Below are 17,941 nucleotides of genomic sequence, written 5' to 3' on the forward strand. Positions count from 1 at the left end.
CGAACCTCTGGGCGGTCTCCTGCAGTGCGGAGCACTGCTGCGCCACGGACCATGGTGCCGTGGAGTTGGGGAGGGACTCGCCCGGCACCCGCAGCGGTTGTCCGAAGACCAACTCCGCCGCGGATGCGCGCAGGTCGTCCTTGGGCGCCGTCTGGAGGCCCAGCAGGACCCAGTGGAGCCTGTCGACCCAGCCGCCGTCGCGGAGGGTGGCCCGGAGCGCGGCCTTCAAGGAGCGGTGGAAACGCCCGCACAGGCCGTTGGCCTGGGGGTGATAGGCCGTGGTACGGTGCAGCTGGACACTGAGCCCCCGCGCGACCGCCCCCCAGAGCTCTGAGGTGAACTGGGGGCCGCGGTCGGACGAGATGTCCGAGGGGGCGCCGAACCGGGCAACCCAGGTGGCGATGAACGCCTGCGCGACATCCGCCGCCGTAGTCGCCGCCAAAGGCACGGCCTCCGGCCACCGGGTGGTGCGGTCCAGTCCATCATGGTGAGGACGTGGGTGAAACCCCGTGAGGGGGGCAGAGGTCCCACCAAGTCCACGTGAACGTGGTCGAACCGACGTTCGGGCACCGTAAACGGGGCCAACGGGGCCTGGGTGTGGCGGTGCACCTTCGCGCGCTGGCACGCAAGGCACGTCCTGGTCCAATCACGGACGACCTTCCGGAGGCCATGTCAGACGAACTTGTCGGCGACCAGCCTCTGGGAGGCCTTCGTGCCTGGGTGGGACAGGCCGTGGATGGCGTCAAAAACCCGGCGCTGCCAGCCCGCGGGCACGATGGGGTGAGGCCGCCCGAGGGAGACGTCGCACGAGAGGGCCGTGCCCGCGCCGTCGAACGGCACCTCGGTGACGCGGAGGCCCGTGATGGCGGTCCGCAAGGCCTGGACGTCGGGGTCGGCGGTCTGGTCCTATGTCGGCGGTCGTCCTATGTCCCCCCGGCGCTTCGCACAGTGGAGTACGTCTTTGTTCGTCATGACTCGCACCGGGGGCCACTCCGGCCGCCGTACGACGGGCCCTTCCGGGTCCTGCGACGGGGCGACAAGTCTTTCATCGTCGACTTCGGCGGCCGGCCGGACCGGATTTCTGTGGACCGCCTCAAACCGGCGCACATGGACGTCGACCGACCACCACGGTTGGCCCTTCCTCCGCGGCGTGGCCGCCCCCCGTCCACAGTTCCCCCTGCTCGACCACCCACCACCACGTCGGACCCCTCCCCACGACCCTCCAGGGGTCGCTTCGGCCGGGTCATCCGGACCCCCCTTAAATTGACCCTGCCGGTGCAGGTCGATTCTGGAGGGGCGTGTGTAGCGGTTACCGCTGGATGCACACAATCGCCTTGCACCGGCCAGAACACGGCCAGACGCGCCTCTCCCGGGCATGCCCGGACTCACTGTTCCCGGGCACGCCCGAACCTCCCGGGCACGCCCGGTCTCGTCTTTCCCGGGCATGCCCGCTCTCGCCTTTCCAGGGCTCGCCCAGAGCATCCGGGCATGCCCGCTATCGCCTTTTCAGGGCTCGCCCAGAGCGTCCGGGCATGCCCGCTACCGCCTTTCCAGGGCTCGCCCAGAGCGTCCGGGCATGCCCGCTATCGCCTTTCCAGGGCTCGCCCAGAGCGCCCGGGCACGCCCAGCCTCGACTTGCCAGGCCGCAGCCAAACACGCCCGGGCAGGTCCAGACTCGCCTTTCCAAGGCTCGCCCTTGACACCCGGGCATGCCCGGTATAGTTTTTGCCGGGCAAACTTCCCGACATAAATGTGTATATATATTGCTGCCCGATAAACGGGCTTGTCAGAATACCTGAGCTGTTTTGTTTCAATAAAGCAACTCAGACGAATTCCGTCTTTGGTCGCGTCAATTCTTTCGACTCGCGTTGGAGCGCAGTTCCTTCAGTACAGTACATTTGTTACACATGGGTGTTTGTACAGTACAGTGATTGCGCATAAGTGTAGGTACAGTACATTGGTTACACATGGGTGTTTGTACAGTACAGTGATTACGCATAAGTGTAGGTACAGTACATTGGTTACACATGGGTGTTTGTACAGTACAGTGATTGCGCATAAGTGTAGGTACAGTACATTGGTTACACATGGGTGTTTGTACAGTGATTACGCATAAGTGTAGGTACAGTACATTGGTTACACATGGGTGTTTGTACAGTACAGTGATTACACCTGAGTGTTGGGACAGTACATTAATTACACTTGAGTCATGTATCTGATACAGAACAAAATGTGAGAATTGGGAAAAGATGTTCAACTTTAAAAGGGCATTTGTAATGCAAGACCGAATAAGTGGAAGACATGACCCTTTCCTGACTGCAGAAGACCTTGGTGGGTCCAGTACTTTCATGATCTACCAAATAATGTTTTCCAAAGATCCTGTGCCTACCCAATTGCTCTATTTTGCCAAGCATATCACCACTTGTCGTGTTAATGACCTGGTGTACCTAGTCTGGTACAAAGCTCGCCGAATCTTCCTGTTCACTTGAGTGTTGAAGATTCCCATCCGTTGATGAGAACAAAGGATCTCTGGTGTAATCGGCCATGCTGCGCTCATCGATGACTCGCCATTCATCCAGAGCCTTTGCTAACACCTGGCCAGGTTCACCACCCACCATAGACCAATACTTGAGTGACCTAGCCTTTCATTACATTTGATCACCGCAGGAACTCGAGAGCGGGTCCACCTGGCCTCGCTTCAAACGGGCTCAGGAAGAAATCGTGTGGCGGCTTTGGCTTTTCCCGTCCTGGGATTTGCTCTCATTGTGAAGATTGATAAACAGGCCCTTTTGATGTGTTGTTATGAACTGCCACTTCCAGGACTAAAGTACAATTGGATTACCTTTTCCATCGGTACAACCAAACCAAATCAGTTTTCTCTGATATTGTACCTGATACAACGGCTCGAATTGGATTTGAGACCAATCAGGGCAACATTGATGTCGTCGCGTTTTTAGGGACGGACACAATCTGGTGCAAAAGGGAATTGAAAAGCAGGATGCGAATGAGAGATTAGCTACGTGGATATTGCGTGTGCTGATAGACAGAGTAGTGAGAGATCAGTTGGGTGGACATTGTGTGTGCTGATGGACAGAGTAGTGTGAGAGATTAGTTGGGTGGACATTGTGTGCGCTGATGGACAGAGTAGTGAGAGATTAGCTGGGTGGACATTGTGTATGCTGATAGACAGAGTAGTGTGAGAGATCAGTTGGGTGGACATTGTGTGTGCTGATGGACAGAGTAGTGTGAGGATGTGAGAGGCAGACTGATTGGTTTCCACAGATGAAGACTTGAAGAGATAATGAAGAAGAATTCCTTTACAACACGTCACTACGACAAGTGGATCCCTCTATAATGTCGCAATCCCTTCCAAGGATCTTTAACGCAACAGGAGGCCATGAGGCCCAACAAGTCTACACAATGTTTGCCAACCGATGGTTGTCTGTCCGTGCTCTGTCCTTTTTAATAATGTCGAGCGTCAAGCAAGGAAGAAGCACGTGCCGTTATTAAGAGTTCCGTTTGACTCGGATGAGGCTCGATCCGTCGACCTCGCACATTCAGAACAGACGCTCGGAGCCATTACTCCGCCGAGTCTGGTTCTTTGGAATCTTTTTGCCTTTCTTTGAAATGGATAAAGACAGTTATTTCGGGAAAGATGGGCGTACGTGGTGAAAAGTGGCAACTTGTACATTTACCAAAAGGCCAGGGGTCCAAAGATGAAGGAAAATACAACCTGCCGATGAATAACTAGCGGTGAAGACCTCTTTGGTCTCTTCCGGCGGTGAATACCCGACATGTCCTCCTGTAATGGTGAAATGAGCCGCTTGTGACGTCGTCGGACGACACGGGTCCGTAATGAACCCACGCGCCACTCGGATTTTGATTCCATTTGTTCTGAACGTTTGGGAAGTGATGAGGAATAAAGAATGTCCACCTGCCCAGCAATACGCAATACCTAATGTACATTTGCTTTTGCGTATAAACGATAAAAGCCAGAAGTGGAAACGCATAATGATTGATGAAGGCCTTGTCTTGGACTTGCACCAAATGCCTTCATTTTGTAAATTACAAGGCGGTGCAGGGAGGGTGTGCCGAGAAGTTTGCTTCCACATCAACGCTAAATGGAGCAAGAAGGAACTAATGGAGGGAGAGTTTTGGATGAGTGAGTGAGCATGACATCACAATTGTGGAGGTAGGATGTGCGTGGGATTTCAGGTGCCAAGTGTAAGTGCAAGATTGGGGGTTTTTTTCATGCAGAGTCGAGGCTCGTGGAGGAGCTACACCTGATTCCTACACCTGATTCCTACACCTGATTCCTACACCTGATTCCTACACCTGATTCCTACACCTGATTCCTACACCTGATTCCTACACCTGATTCCTACACCTGATTCCTACACCTGATTCCTACACCTGATTCCGACAACTGATTCCGACAACTGATTGATTCCTGCACCTGATTCCTTCAACTGATTCCTACACCTGATTCCTACACCTGATTCCGACAACTGATTGATTCCTACAACTGATTCCTACACCTGATTCCTACACCTGATTCCTACACCTGATTCCTACAACTGATTGATTCCTACAACTGATTCCTACACCTGATTCCTACACCTGATTCCTACACCTGATTCCTGCAACTGATTCCTACAACTGATTCCCACACCTGATTCCTACACCTGATTCCTACACCTGATTCCTACACCTGATTCCCACACCTGATTCCCACACCTGATTCCCACACCTGATTCCCACACCTGATTCCCACACCTGATTCCCACACCTGATTCCCACACCTGATTCCCACACCTGATTCCCACACCTGATTCCCACACCAGATTCCCACACCAGATTCCCACACCTGATTCCCACACCTGATTCCCACACCTGATTCTCCGCTTCAATCCCAGGTGCAGGCCGGTGCGGTGAGTATCCCATCCGGCAGTGTCCGACAATCTGAGTTGTCTGCAGCGAGACATGAAAGTCTGCTTACTCTCACAGTAAAATATTCGTCCTTGCACCCTTTTAATGTGCAGGTGTTATCGTGCGGTACTTACAATACCTAAGGTGAATGCACGGAGGATTCTGGAGCGTAAACTGATGCAATGACCGATTCATTATTGTAAATGCTGTACAACACAACCTGTAGTTTAAAAAGGGTTGAAGAACGAATTGAAAGAGTCTTGGCACACCTGAACTCCGATCCACCTGTAAGACCTTTTTTTTCTTCTTTTTTTTTGTATACAAGATCGAGGCTCGTGAAAGAGCTAACATTAATCACACAAAAAGTCAAACCGACACACAAAACACAAAAAAACAAGGGGAGCGGCAGACAAGATGGGGAGAGAGGGGGGGAGGGCGAGGGGGAGAGGAGAGGAGGAGAGGGAGAGAGGGGGAAGGACACAAACGCAACATTTGAGAGCAGGGACATCGGGAGAAATGTGCGAGGGGGAGGGCCTGGGGGGAGGTGGGAAAGGTATAAAAAATATTAACACAACAAGCACTCTGGGGTGTTTTAACGGGGGTAGAAAAGATCAAGGTTTTGGATGGGGGAAGATAAGAGATGGTGGTGAACAGCTGTTTTAAAGACCTGGAGGGAGGAGTGGGATTGAAGGGAGTGGGGGAGTTTGTTCCAGAGGCGGGAGAAAAGAGGAATGAAAGAGTGAAGGTGAGCAGAGAGCCGAGATTTCGGCAGTTTAACCATCAGAGGGTTGCATGCAGATCTTGTGCGACCTCAAGGAACATTGGGGGGACAGAGCACAGAGAGCTGGGGGAGCAAGGCCGGAGAGGAGTAGGTAGAAGACAGAAAGACCACCAACCTGCCTGCGGTGAGTGAGTGAAAGGCCCTCGGAGTTAACTTCATCGCAGGAGATTCCAATGATTCTGAAAGCTTTGGCCTCAACAGCGTGAAGACGAGCTAGGTGTGAGGCAGGAGCACCGGCCCAGAGGGGGGAACAGTATTCCATTGAGCTGCGGATGAAAGCCTTGTATGTGGTGAGGAGCTCAGGTGTGCCAAGGAAGGACTTCGCACGACGGAGGATGCCCAGTCGGTGACTGGCTTTGGAGGCCAGCTTGGAAATGTGGTTTTCCCAAGAAAGATCATGGCAGATAGAGAGATACCCAAAAGCTTGAGCGACAGAACTTCTTGGAGAGGATTGTTGAGAAAGTAGATGGGAGGGTTTTTCAGTCGGTCCTTTCGGAGAGACATTGTAAGAGTGTGAGATTTGTCAGGATTGAAAGACATGTTTATCCATAACTTGACGGAGTACTGCTCTCCCCTCTGGGTTGGCTCCCCTGCCTCGCATCTTGTTCACCTTGACGTCGTGGAAAAGTTCATTGGAATCTCTCGCGATGAAGCCGAGTCTATGGGCTGAAGTCGCCCGGTGAGGATGTGGTATTTATTTATTTGGCATTGGGGGTGTACTTTGAGTGTCGCTCTACCTGTTTGTTTGTTGTACACCGCTCCTTACAATTCATCTCCATGCGCTGCATGACGTCATCACCGGGCACCAAAGGGGGCCGCCCTGCGTTGAAAGGGAGTGATTCTAATTAGCTCATCCCATGCGCAGCAGGAGACAGGATTTTGCAATCGTGTGTGTGTGTGTCTGTGTGTGTGTGTCTATCCGGACCATAACCTTTTTTTACCATTTGACCTATTGCCATCAAATTTTCACCAAACCTTTATTATGATGATGAGCAGAAGACAAATTAATAATTTTGTAAAAAGGTCAACGTCACATAAAATCGTCAATTTTCATCCGATTGACCTGAAATTTTAAGACGATTTGCAGATTGGGTCACTGGAAGAAGATGACGGAAGAAGAAGACGTCTGAATACAAACGGATGCGGACGGGCCATGCATTTTCAGATGCGTACTTGTTTTATGTCTTGTTTTCTTGTTTGTCCGAGCGATATCTCGAAGACACTAGAAGAAGAAGCCATCCTTTGACCTAGGAAGCTGAAATTTGAACACAATCGTGAGCACGTGCTTTGGCAAAAAGGTTTTTCTAATTTTTTGGATTAATCAATCGATTAATTATTTGATTATTATCGATTTATTAAGTATTTATTTATTTTCTTTATTGTCTGGGCAATACCGACAGGCACCTTTTGAGTTATGAAGCTGATATTTGGACGCGATAATGACCAAGTGATTTGGATGAAAAAGATATTTTTGATTCATTGAGTTATTGATTTATCAATGAATCGATTAATTATTTAATTATTGTGTTAATCACTTAATTTTCAAAAAGTTACGGATTCGGATGAAATGCTGGTTTCGGTATGCCATTAGCCAATTGACTGATTTATTAATTATTTTACCTTTATTATTTATTTATTTTCATTACTAATCACTTATTTATTTTCTTTCTCATCTGGTCGATATCTCGGGCACCTTTTGAGCTAGGATGCTGATATTTGGACATGACAGTGACCAAGTGATTTGGCTATAAAGGATATTTTTGATTTATTGATTGATCAATCAATTAATTGTTTATTTAATTTTCCCGATTAATTAATTAATTAATTTTCGAAAAGTTATAGCTTTGGATGAAACACTTGTGGTTTCGGTATGCTATTTGCCAATTGATTAAGAAATTAATTATTTTACAATTATTTATTTTAATTACGCAATTAATCAATTAATTATTGTACATCACTCCCTCCCCATTCCATCTCCACGTTCTGTACTGCGACATCGCCGGGCACCTCATGTCGTTTGCTGGAGGATGTTATTTATTTATTTGGCATGGGATAGCTCTACTTGTTTCTAGTTTGTTCAGGGTGCCAGTGATGGCTTTTCTACTCTTCACGAAGTACACCATGGGATCTTGAACGTCCATCAATTAATGTCGGTAAGACGGGACGCCCAGTTTAACGTCCATCCGAGGGATGGCACACACATCAATGAATCACCCTGCCTCGCTTTGTTGGGATTTATAGCTTTGTTTGGACCCCTGATGATAGTTTATTGGACCTCTTTGGACCCCTGATGATAGTTTATTGGACCTCTTTGGACCCCTGATGATAGTTTATTGGACCTCTTTGGACCCCTGATGATAGTTTATTGGACCTCTTTGGACCCCTGATGATAGTTTATTGGACCTCTTTGGACCCCTGATGATAGTTTATAGCTTTGTCGGGATTTGAACCCAGGATAGACAGCTTGAGGTGAGTATGCGTACCTCTAGGTCTAGGCCATCCTACCAGCCCAGTTTGAACCTCACCAGATAATGTAAAGATGCAAATTTATTGGGGGATACAAGTCGAGGCTCCTGGAAGAGTTGGAAAACAGTAGACCGAACAGCACACAAGCAAAAGTGTGTAAGCACACCAACTGGGCCACAACAGAAGAACACTTGGAGGAAGAACGGGCATGGGGAAGAATGAGAGTAAATGAGGGTGAAGAAGATACAGGAGACGAACAGGCTGGGTACAAACTCAAACAAATCAAAAAGAGGAATGGAAACCTGTGGATGAAACAAAAATGGAAGAGAAAACGAAAAAGGAGGTGGGGACCCATTTAGCTGGAAAGGAAGGTGTGGGCTTGGGAAGGGTTAATGAGGGAAAAGAGGATCATGAGAATGGATGCGGAATGGGTTAGGAGGTGAACAGCCTGGGGGTAGAATGAGATTGAACAGACTGAGGAAGTTGGTTTCACAAGTGAGAGAAAAGAGTGGTAAACGAGTGTAGATGAGCACTGAGCTGGATTTGGGAAATTTCACTGGAGGTGTTACTGCAGAGCGTGCCTGCACACACGTGGGGGGGGGGGGGGGGGGGGACAGGAAGTGTGAGGGGAGACAGGAAGTGTGAGGGGGTCGGTCATAGCACGCAAAAGGGCAGATGGTGTAAGACCATACAGAAGACAGAGAGGCCACCTGTCTGTGATGGGAGAGCAACAGGCTTATAGATTGAGCTTCATCATGGGAGATTATTGCAATAATTTTGAGGACCTTAGGGTCCGTGGCATCAAAATGTGAAAAGTGGGAGGCTGCAGTGGCAGCCCAAAGTGGTGGGAGAGCACTGCTCCATCGAGCTGTGGGTGAAGGCCTCTTTGGTTGTTAGAAGTTCGGATTTGCCAAGGAAACACTTGGCACGATCGAGGATGCCGAGTCGGCAGTTGGCTTTCGAGGCCATCTTGGATATGTGGTTTACCCAAGAGAAATTGTGGTGACACCCAAAAGATTGAGGGACCGAACTTCTTCAACAGGAAGTAAATGGGAGGATGTGTCAGGATTGAAAGACGTATTGCAAGTCTTTGACCAACCCGTGATTATATGAAGGCCTGCAGAGAGGAAAGAGGATGCTGCATGCCATCCTGAAGGATGAGGGATCTTATAGCTGAGGGTGGAGTCATTGAGAAGACAACTCAGGTTTTCAGGGATTTACTCGTAGAAACGTTGTTGCTGTGGATTCGGAATAGGACTGGGTCCAAGACTTGGGTCACTCTAGCCTCGACAAGGAGGAGGGGTTGAGGAGATCCCATTGGGAGCCACGTGCTGACTCCGAGAGTGAAGCGATTCGATCACCATGAGTCGAGGTTCATATGCAGCACACATGGTTCATATGTCCTCGATCCTCTTGACTACTGTGTGTCAAACGAGGTCTCAAGTCTAACGTATGACTAGGCCAGGGTCCGAACCACTGACCACTCAGACTCATAGACAGACTTTGGCCATTTATGATGTATGAGTTTACTTTGTTAATTTACACCAATGTATGGCATTTATACTTTGAGATGCCGCAAGGCCTTATCAGAGGGAATGACTCACGAGTTATTGGTTGCTCGTTTGTTCAACATTCCAAATTTCACTCCTTCCCTCCTTGCAGGGTCTCCTACATCCACCTTCCCTTCCAAAGCCGGTGGCTATATCTGGGGACTCGTAAGGGAAACATCCACGTGGTAAACATCGAGACCTTCCTCCTCTCTGGATACGTCATCATGTGGAACCGCGCCATCGAGATGTGAGTCACCCAGGTTATGTTATTCTTATTGGCCATCCATTTGTCGTGTGTTTATCTTCGTGTGCCACCAACGCAGACCGCTAGTTCTTTGCTGGGATTAGGGGCGACACTTTTATTGTTCTCGGATGAGCTCGGGCACACAAGGGTGGCAGACCTTGGAGATGGCTGCTCAATGAACCGCCTGCTGCATTGTAATGTGCAGATACCATGAATCTTGGGATTCCAGTTGTTGATCGTTGCATATGGGGATTCGCTTGTTGAACACTCACGTTCCAGTTTGAAACTGGCTCGAACGAACAAATGGTGAGTGCTTAATATTAGCAGGGAAGTAGTTTGGGTGAATGTTCAGGGCCATCTCAGCTCGAGCATGAGGCCATGGAACTGTGTAAAGGGTCACATCACGACTTGTAGGAGGTGTGGAGGTGGGGGAAGCCAAAAGGGGGCAGGAGGTGGGGGAAGCCGAGGGGAGGAAGGAGGTGGGGGAAGCTGAGGGGAGGAAGGAGGTGGGGGAAGCCAAACGGGGGCAGGAGGTAGGGTGAGAGTCGGGAGGGGGCAGGACGTGGGGGAAGCAGTGAGGGGAGAGTAGATGGGGGAAGTCAAGAGGGGGCAGGAGGTGGGGGAAGCATTGAGGGGGCATGATGTAGGGTGAAAGCCGGGAGGGGGCAGGCGGTGGGGGAAGCCAAAAGGGGGCAGGGGGTAAGGTGAAAGCCAGGAGGGGGCAGGAGGTGGGGGAAGCCGAGGGAAGGAAGGAGGTGGGGGAAGCCAAAAGGGGGCAGGAGGTAGAGTGAGAGCCGGGAGGGGGCAGGAGGTGGGGGAAGCCAAAAGGGGGCAGGAGGTAGGGTGAAAGCCGGGAGGGGGCAGGAGGTGGGGGAAGCCGAGGGGAGGAAGGAGGTGGAGGAAGTCAAGAGGGGGCAGGAGATAGCCCGTGGCCCATGGCGACCGGTCGACCTTTCAAATCAAGCAAACCCCGAAGGTTTCTGTTGTGTCCGTGTGTTTGTGCTCCCACTTTGATCTGCGTGTCTCGTGGCAGATCCGCCAAGGCCCATCCCGGTGCTGTGGTGCACATCAGCGAAAACCCGACAGATGAGAACAAGGTTCGTGCCCCGTCACATGGTCCACGTGCTCTAAACGATGCCACTGGCACGACCTTAAACGCAGGCAACCCGTCGGTCATTTTGCAATAGCTCGACCGGAAGCTCCGACCACACTGGCGGAAGACCATCCCACATCGACAAGAAGGTGACACATAAGCAGAGGATGAGAAATGGTCGCCCATTGAAACTGTGGCAATGGAAGCGACTCCAATTGAACCTTCTAAATGAAGCCGTTCCTCTTGCGCATTGCCTTTTGGTATTCAGTCATTTTTATTCCCCTTCCAAATCACCGGAACGTGATACCTGGGACTGTATCACCTCCGCACAGAAGGGACCGTGGTGCATTTCAGCTTTCTAATCAGCAAAATAAATAGCTTGATGACTCCGGGCTGCCATTTGTGATCCCAGGTGTTTTTGGCTGAATACATTCACGGCTTATAAAATATGTATTATGTATCCAAATTAGAAGTGATTTCGGAAAGAAAAATCCTTCTTTCTTTTTCTTCTGCCCTGCGTTACGTTTAGTCTTTCACGTCGGGAAGCTTCCGATGGGTTTGTGCAAAAGGGTGCAGGCCCAGGAGCTCAGGTAGCACGGGTCCATGTCTGAGGCCCCGTTACTCACCTGGTAAACCTTAATGGTACCTGCGTGCTATGTAGAAGCCACTATGGTATCAACTAATATCAGGAAATTTGACCTCAACCCCTTACCCCGACCGGTGTGCGTGCACACATGCCGCCTCCCTTCCCTCACCTGGTTCTTCTCTGACCTCCCAAACTTTTTTCCCTTCTCTCCCATGTTCTTCACAAAATCCCTTGCTCATCCCTTCTCATCATTCACTTTAATTCTTTATTGAAGCACAACCCTCGACCTCCCCTCCTCTGTCCCCCATTAAGGTTTCACCAAAAGTATAACACATGGTAGTAAATCCAATAAGCAAGGTGAGGGTCTCAGGTGTATGCCTTAGTCTTTAATCAAACATCTAATTATCGTATATTGTAATGGTGGAATTGTGGTAGATGATTCATTTAACGATGTTCGTTTACAAATGTCTATAACTTCCTGACTCTTCCCTTCTCTTTCTTGAGGTAACCACATTTTTGGACCTTTTTTTTTTACAGCTCCTGATTGGTTATGAGAGAGGTCCGGTGGTCCTGTGGGACCTAAAGTCCAAGAAAGCTGACTTCCGCTATTATTATGAGGAGGTGAGGACAGCAAAGCGTAACAGGGATTTGTGTGTGAGACCGATGGTGAAGGAAAACAATTTGTGTTTAAATGGGTGATATTACTGAACATGACATGAGTGTTTTGGGTTGAGAAAATGAGACATTCCCGCTTATTGAGGATCTCGTGCAATGTCCCAATGGAAGTGCTCTTGCATCAACTCAACTCACCACTATACGAGTGTTTTGTGTTCAGAAAATGAGATATTCCCGCTTATTGAGGATCTCGTGCAATGTCCCAATGGAAGTGCTCTTGCATCAACTCAACTCACCACTATACGAGTGTTTTGTGTTCAGAAAATGAGATATTCCCGCTTATTGAGGATCTCGTGCAATGTCCCAATGGAAGTGCTCTTGCATCATCTCAAATCACCACTATACGAGTGTTTTGTGTCAAGAAAATGAGATATTCCTGCTTATTGAGGATCTTGTGCAATGTCCCAATGGATGTGTTCTTGCATCAACTCAAATCACCACTATACGAGTGTTTTGTGTCAAGAAAATGAGATATTGCTGCTTATTAAGGATCTCGTGTAATGTCCCAATGTATGTGCTCTTGCATCAACTCAAATCACCACTATACGAGTGTTTTGTGGCAAGAAAATGAGATATTCCTGCTTATTGAGGATCTCGTGCAATGTCCCAATGGATGTGCTCTTGCATCAACTCAACTCACCATGATACGAGTGTTTTGTGTTAAGAAAATGAGACATTCCCATTTATTGAGGATCTTGTGCACTGTCCCAATGGATGTGCTCTTTCATCAACTCAATTCACCATGATATGAGTGTTTTGTGTTAAGAAAATGAGGCATTCCCACTTATTGAGGATCTTGTGCATTGTCCCAATGGATGTGCTCTTGCATCAACTCAAATCACCACTATACGAGTGTTTTGTGTCAAGAAAATGAGATATTCCTGCTTATTGAGGATCTCGTGCAATGTCTCAATGGATGTGCTCTTGCATCAACTCAAATCACCATGATACAAGTGTTTTGTGTTACGAAAATGAGATATTCCCGCTTATTGAGAATCTTGTGCAATGTCCCAATGGATGTGCTCTTGCATCAATTCAACTCACCATGATACGAGTGTTTTGTGTTAAGAAAATGAGATATTTCTGCTTATTGAGGATCTTGTGCAATGTCCCAATGGATGTGCTCTTGCATAAACTCAACTCACCACGATACGAGTGTTTTGTGTCAAGAAAATGAGATATTCCTGCTTATTGAGGATAACATGCAATGTCCCAATGGATGTGCTCTTGCATCAACTCAAATCACCATGATACAAGTGTTTTGTGTTACGAAAATGAGATATTCCCGCTTATTGAGGATCTTGTGCAATGTCTCAATGGATGTGCTCTTGCATCAACTCAAATCACCATGATACAAGTGTTTTGTGTCAAGAAAATGAGATATTCCTGCTTATTGAGGATCCCATGCAATGTCCCAATGGATGTGCTCTTGCATCAACTCAACTCACCACTATACGAGTGTTTTGTGTCAAGAAAATGAGATATTCCAGCTTATTGAGGATCTCGTGCAATGTCCAAATGGATGTGCTCTTGCATAAACTCAACTCACCACTATACGAGTGTTTTGTGTTAAGAAAATGAGATATTCCTGCTTATTGAGGGTCCCATGCAATGTCCCAATGGATGTGCTCTTGCATCAACTCAACTCACCACTATACAAGTGTTTTGTGTCAAGAAAATGAGATATTCCTGCTTATTGAGGATCCCATGCAATGTCCCAATGGATGTGCTCTTGCATCAACTCAACTCACCACTATACGAGTGTTTTGTGTCAAGAAAATGAGATATTCCAGCTTATTGAGGATCTCGTGCAATGTCCAAATGGATGTGCTCTTGCATAAACTCAACTCACCACTATACGAGTGTTTTGTGTTAAGAAAATGAGATATTCCTGCTTATTGAGGGTCCCATGCAATGTCCCAATGGATGTGCTCTTGCATCAACTCAACTCACCACTATACGAGTGTTTTGTGTCAAGAAAATGAGATATTCCAGCTTATTGAGGATCTCGTGCAATGTCCAAATGGATGTGCTCTTGCATAAACTCAACTCACCACTATACGAGTGTTTTGTGTTAAGAAAATGAGATATTCCTGCTTATTGAGGATCCCATGCAATGTCCCAATGGATGTGCTCTTGCATCAACTCAACTCACCATGTTTTAATTCTTATTTATTGTTATTGTTTATTCTTATTCTATCATTCTTATTTACATGTTTTATTCATGAGTGTTTTATTTCGGATTCTCTATTTATTTATATCTCTATGATTCACAGGGTTTGTGGTGTTGCTTCATTTTCAAGGTGTGTTTGGATGACTCAGAGGTAGTGAGATGTCTGGTCTTGGTTCGATTCCCGACCCCTCTGGCGCTCCATACACTGGGTGTTACGTCACACCCATTTTGTTACACATTCTGTTTTACCGTTTGATCATGTCATATATATATATATAGTTGATCGATGCGGTACTCCAGTGACACTAAAAGCCCTCCAACAGTAGTTTGTAAGCGATGGCGGTCAACTCGAGTTCTATCGTAACTTTGGATCGTAATGCCATTTTACAAGATTTTAAAGAGGTTGGTAAAAGGCAAGACAAGACAAAGCTCTGGGGAGCTCAGATCGACCAGGCATCCTATGGCTCCTTGGTGGTCAGAAGGATTGCGTGCTCCGATATGCAGCACCCCCTGCTGGCAATGCATTATAAGTGCATTTATTAGTTAAATGGAACCCCGTTGAGGGATCGAGCCAAGACTAATGAACTCGACCGTAAACAATCTGCCAAAGAGCTGCCATGCCACCCCATGAGGGATGTTGTTCCATTCATCATTTCCATTTCCCAGTAACTGGCACCTCCCCTCATGCTCCGGGCGGTTTTGTTGACCATTATTGGCTCCACCGAGAACATCCCATGGGGTTTCAACTGGGGCAAGATTTGAATAATGATTATTTGGGGGAAAATCCTCACTTGTGCAGCTTTTATATGGATTTCCATCGTCCTGTTTTAAAACCAACTGCAGGCAGGACAGAGTTGTACATTCCTTGGATGTTTTGTTTATTCAACGTATGAGTCATGTCTGAGAGTCGCGTGAACACCTGGTCATAGTGCAGCAGTTTGTCTTGGAAAGGTGCAAAGAAACTACTCTTCCACCATGTCTAAAAGCTGTTACTTTGTGTTCTTAAAAGTAAATGTGACTGATCATATCCTGGTACTCCTACTGCTCCGACTACTACAACCACTGCTACAACTACTGCTACAACTACTGCTGCTACAACTACTACAACCACTGCTACAACCACTGCTACAACTACTGCTACAACTACTGCTGCTACAACTACTACAACCACTGCTACAACCACTGCTACAACTACTGCTACAACTACTGCTGCTACTACAACTACTACTACCACTACTACTACAACCACTACTACAACCACTGCTACAACTACTGCTACAACTACTGCTACAACTACTACAACCACTGCTACAACTACTGCTACAACTACTGCTGCTACTACTACTACAACTACTACAACCACTGCTACAACCACTGCTACAACTACTACTACTGCTACAACTACTACTACCACTACTACAACTACTGCTGCTACTACAACTACTACTACCACTACTACTACCACCACTACTACTACTAGTACCACCACCACTACTCCAACCACTGGTACAACTACTGCTACTACTACTGAGAGTACTCATATTACTACTATGACTACTACGACTATTACTACTATGACTATTACTACAACTACTACTACCACTACTACTACAACCACTGCTACAACTACTGCTGCTACTACTGCTGCTACTACCACGACAACTACTACTACCACTACTACTACCACCACTGCTACAACTATACTACCACTACTGCTGCTACTACTACCACTACTACTACCACCACTACTCCAACCACTGGTACAACTACTACTGCTACTACTACTGAGAGTAGTCATATTACTACTATGACTACTATGACTATTACTACTATGACTACTACTACCACTACAACTACTGCTTCTACTACAACTACTACTACCACTACTACTACCACCACTACTACTACTAGTACCACCACCACTACTCCAACCACTGGTACAACTACTGCTACTACTACTGAGAGTAGTCATATTACTACTATGACTACTACGACTATTACTACAACTACTACTACCACTACTACTACAACCACTGCTACAACTACTGCTGCTACTACAACTACCACTACTACTACTAGTACCACTACCACTACTCCAACCACTGGTACAACTACTGCTACTACTACTGAGAGTAGTCATATTACTACTATGACTACTACGACTATTACTACTAAGACTATTACTACAACTACTACTACCACTACTACTACAACCACTGCTACAACTACTGCTACTACAACTACAACTACTACTCCAACTACTACTACCACTACTACTACCACCACTACTACTACTAGTACCACCACCACTACTCCAACCACTGGTACAACTACTGCTACTACTACTGAGAGTAGTCATATTACTACTATGACTACTATGACTATTACTACTATGACTATTACTACAACTACTACTACAACCACTGCTACAACTACTGCTGCTACTACTGCTGCTACTACTACTACAACTACTACTACTACAACCACTGCTGCTACTTCTACAAGTACTACTACTACCACCACTCCTACTACTGCTATTACTACTGCTACTACTACTACTACTACTACTACTACTACTACCACTACTACTACTACCACCACTACTACTACTAGTACCACCACCACTACTCCAACCACTGGTACAACTACTGCTACTACTACTGAGAGTAGTCATATTACTACTATGACTACTACGACTATTACTACTATGACTACTACTACAACTACTACTACAACTACTACTACCACTACTACTACAACCACTGCTACAACTACTGCTGCTACAACCACTGCTGCTACTTCTACAAGTACTACTACCACCACTCCTACTACTGCTACTGCTATTACTACTGCTACTACTACTACTACTACTACTAGTACTACTACTAGTACTACTACTTCTACTACTGCCGCTACGACTACTACGTCGCTACTAACGGTCGTACTACTACTGCTCCTACTAGTACCGTGCACACCTTCTTATGGGGGCTGCCAGGGAATGTTTTTGACTCAAGTCTTTCATGAACCAGGTGATCAGGCATGAGATTTCACTGAAGGTGATTTAGTTCAGGAATTAGTCATTTGTTCAGAGTGCAGGAGATAACTCACCTCGTCTTGGAGAAAGACGTGGACACCTAGTTCAACGTCCATCCGAGGTATGGCACACTTTGTGATGCAACGTGCTGTATGTGAAGACCAATGTGACAGTTTATAATCAGGTTGGGAATGGAACCTCGGCTAGACAGGTGAGAGGTAATTGTGATACCTCTTCACCATCCTTTCCTGTCGGACCATACCTGGTCTTATAGCAATGTGCCAGTGTACTGACGGACAATGTCCTACAAGGTATACTGCGGGATATTTATCTATGATAGCAATTAGGACAGTCGGATAAACGTCCCTCAACAAAGCATTGTGGTGAACAAGTTTTAGTCGGATCCTGTT

General features: G+C 47.4%; 1 protein-coding gene across 2 annotated transcripts in view; it reads left to right on the forward strand.

Moving 5' to 3' along the window:
* LOC137427185 (syntaxin-binding protein 5) overlaps positions 1 to 17,941 on the forward strand; it is a 331,945-nt gene that overhangs the window by 178,191 nt on the left and 135,813 nt on the right. For both annotated transcript variants that reach the window (XM_068116437.2, XM_068116439.2), the window contains exons 5-7: positions 9,839 to 9,973; positions 11,004 to 11,067; positions 12,187 to 12,270. In XM_068116437.2, the coding sequence (XP_067972538.2) occupies positions 9,839 to 9,973; positions 11,004 to 11,067; positions 12,187 to 12,270 (283 nt within the window). The remainder of the gene's footprint in view (positions 1 to 9,838; positions 9,974 to 11,003; positions 11,068 to 12,186; positions 12,271 to 17,941) is intronic.

The sequence above is a fragment of the Myxine glutinosa genome, chromosome 5, assembly GCF_964187855.1.
Source record: "Myxine glutinosa chromosome 5, kmMyxGlut1.1, whole genome shotgun sequence".
Taxonomy (NCBI): Eukaryota; Metazoa; Chordata; class Myxini; order Myxiniformes; family Myxinidae; genus Myxine; species Myxine glutinosa.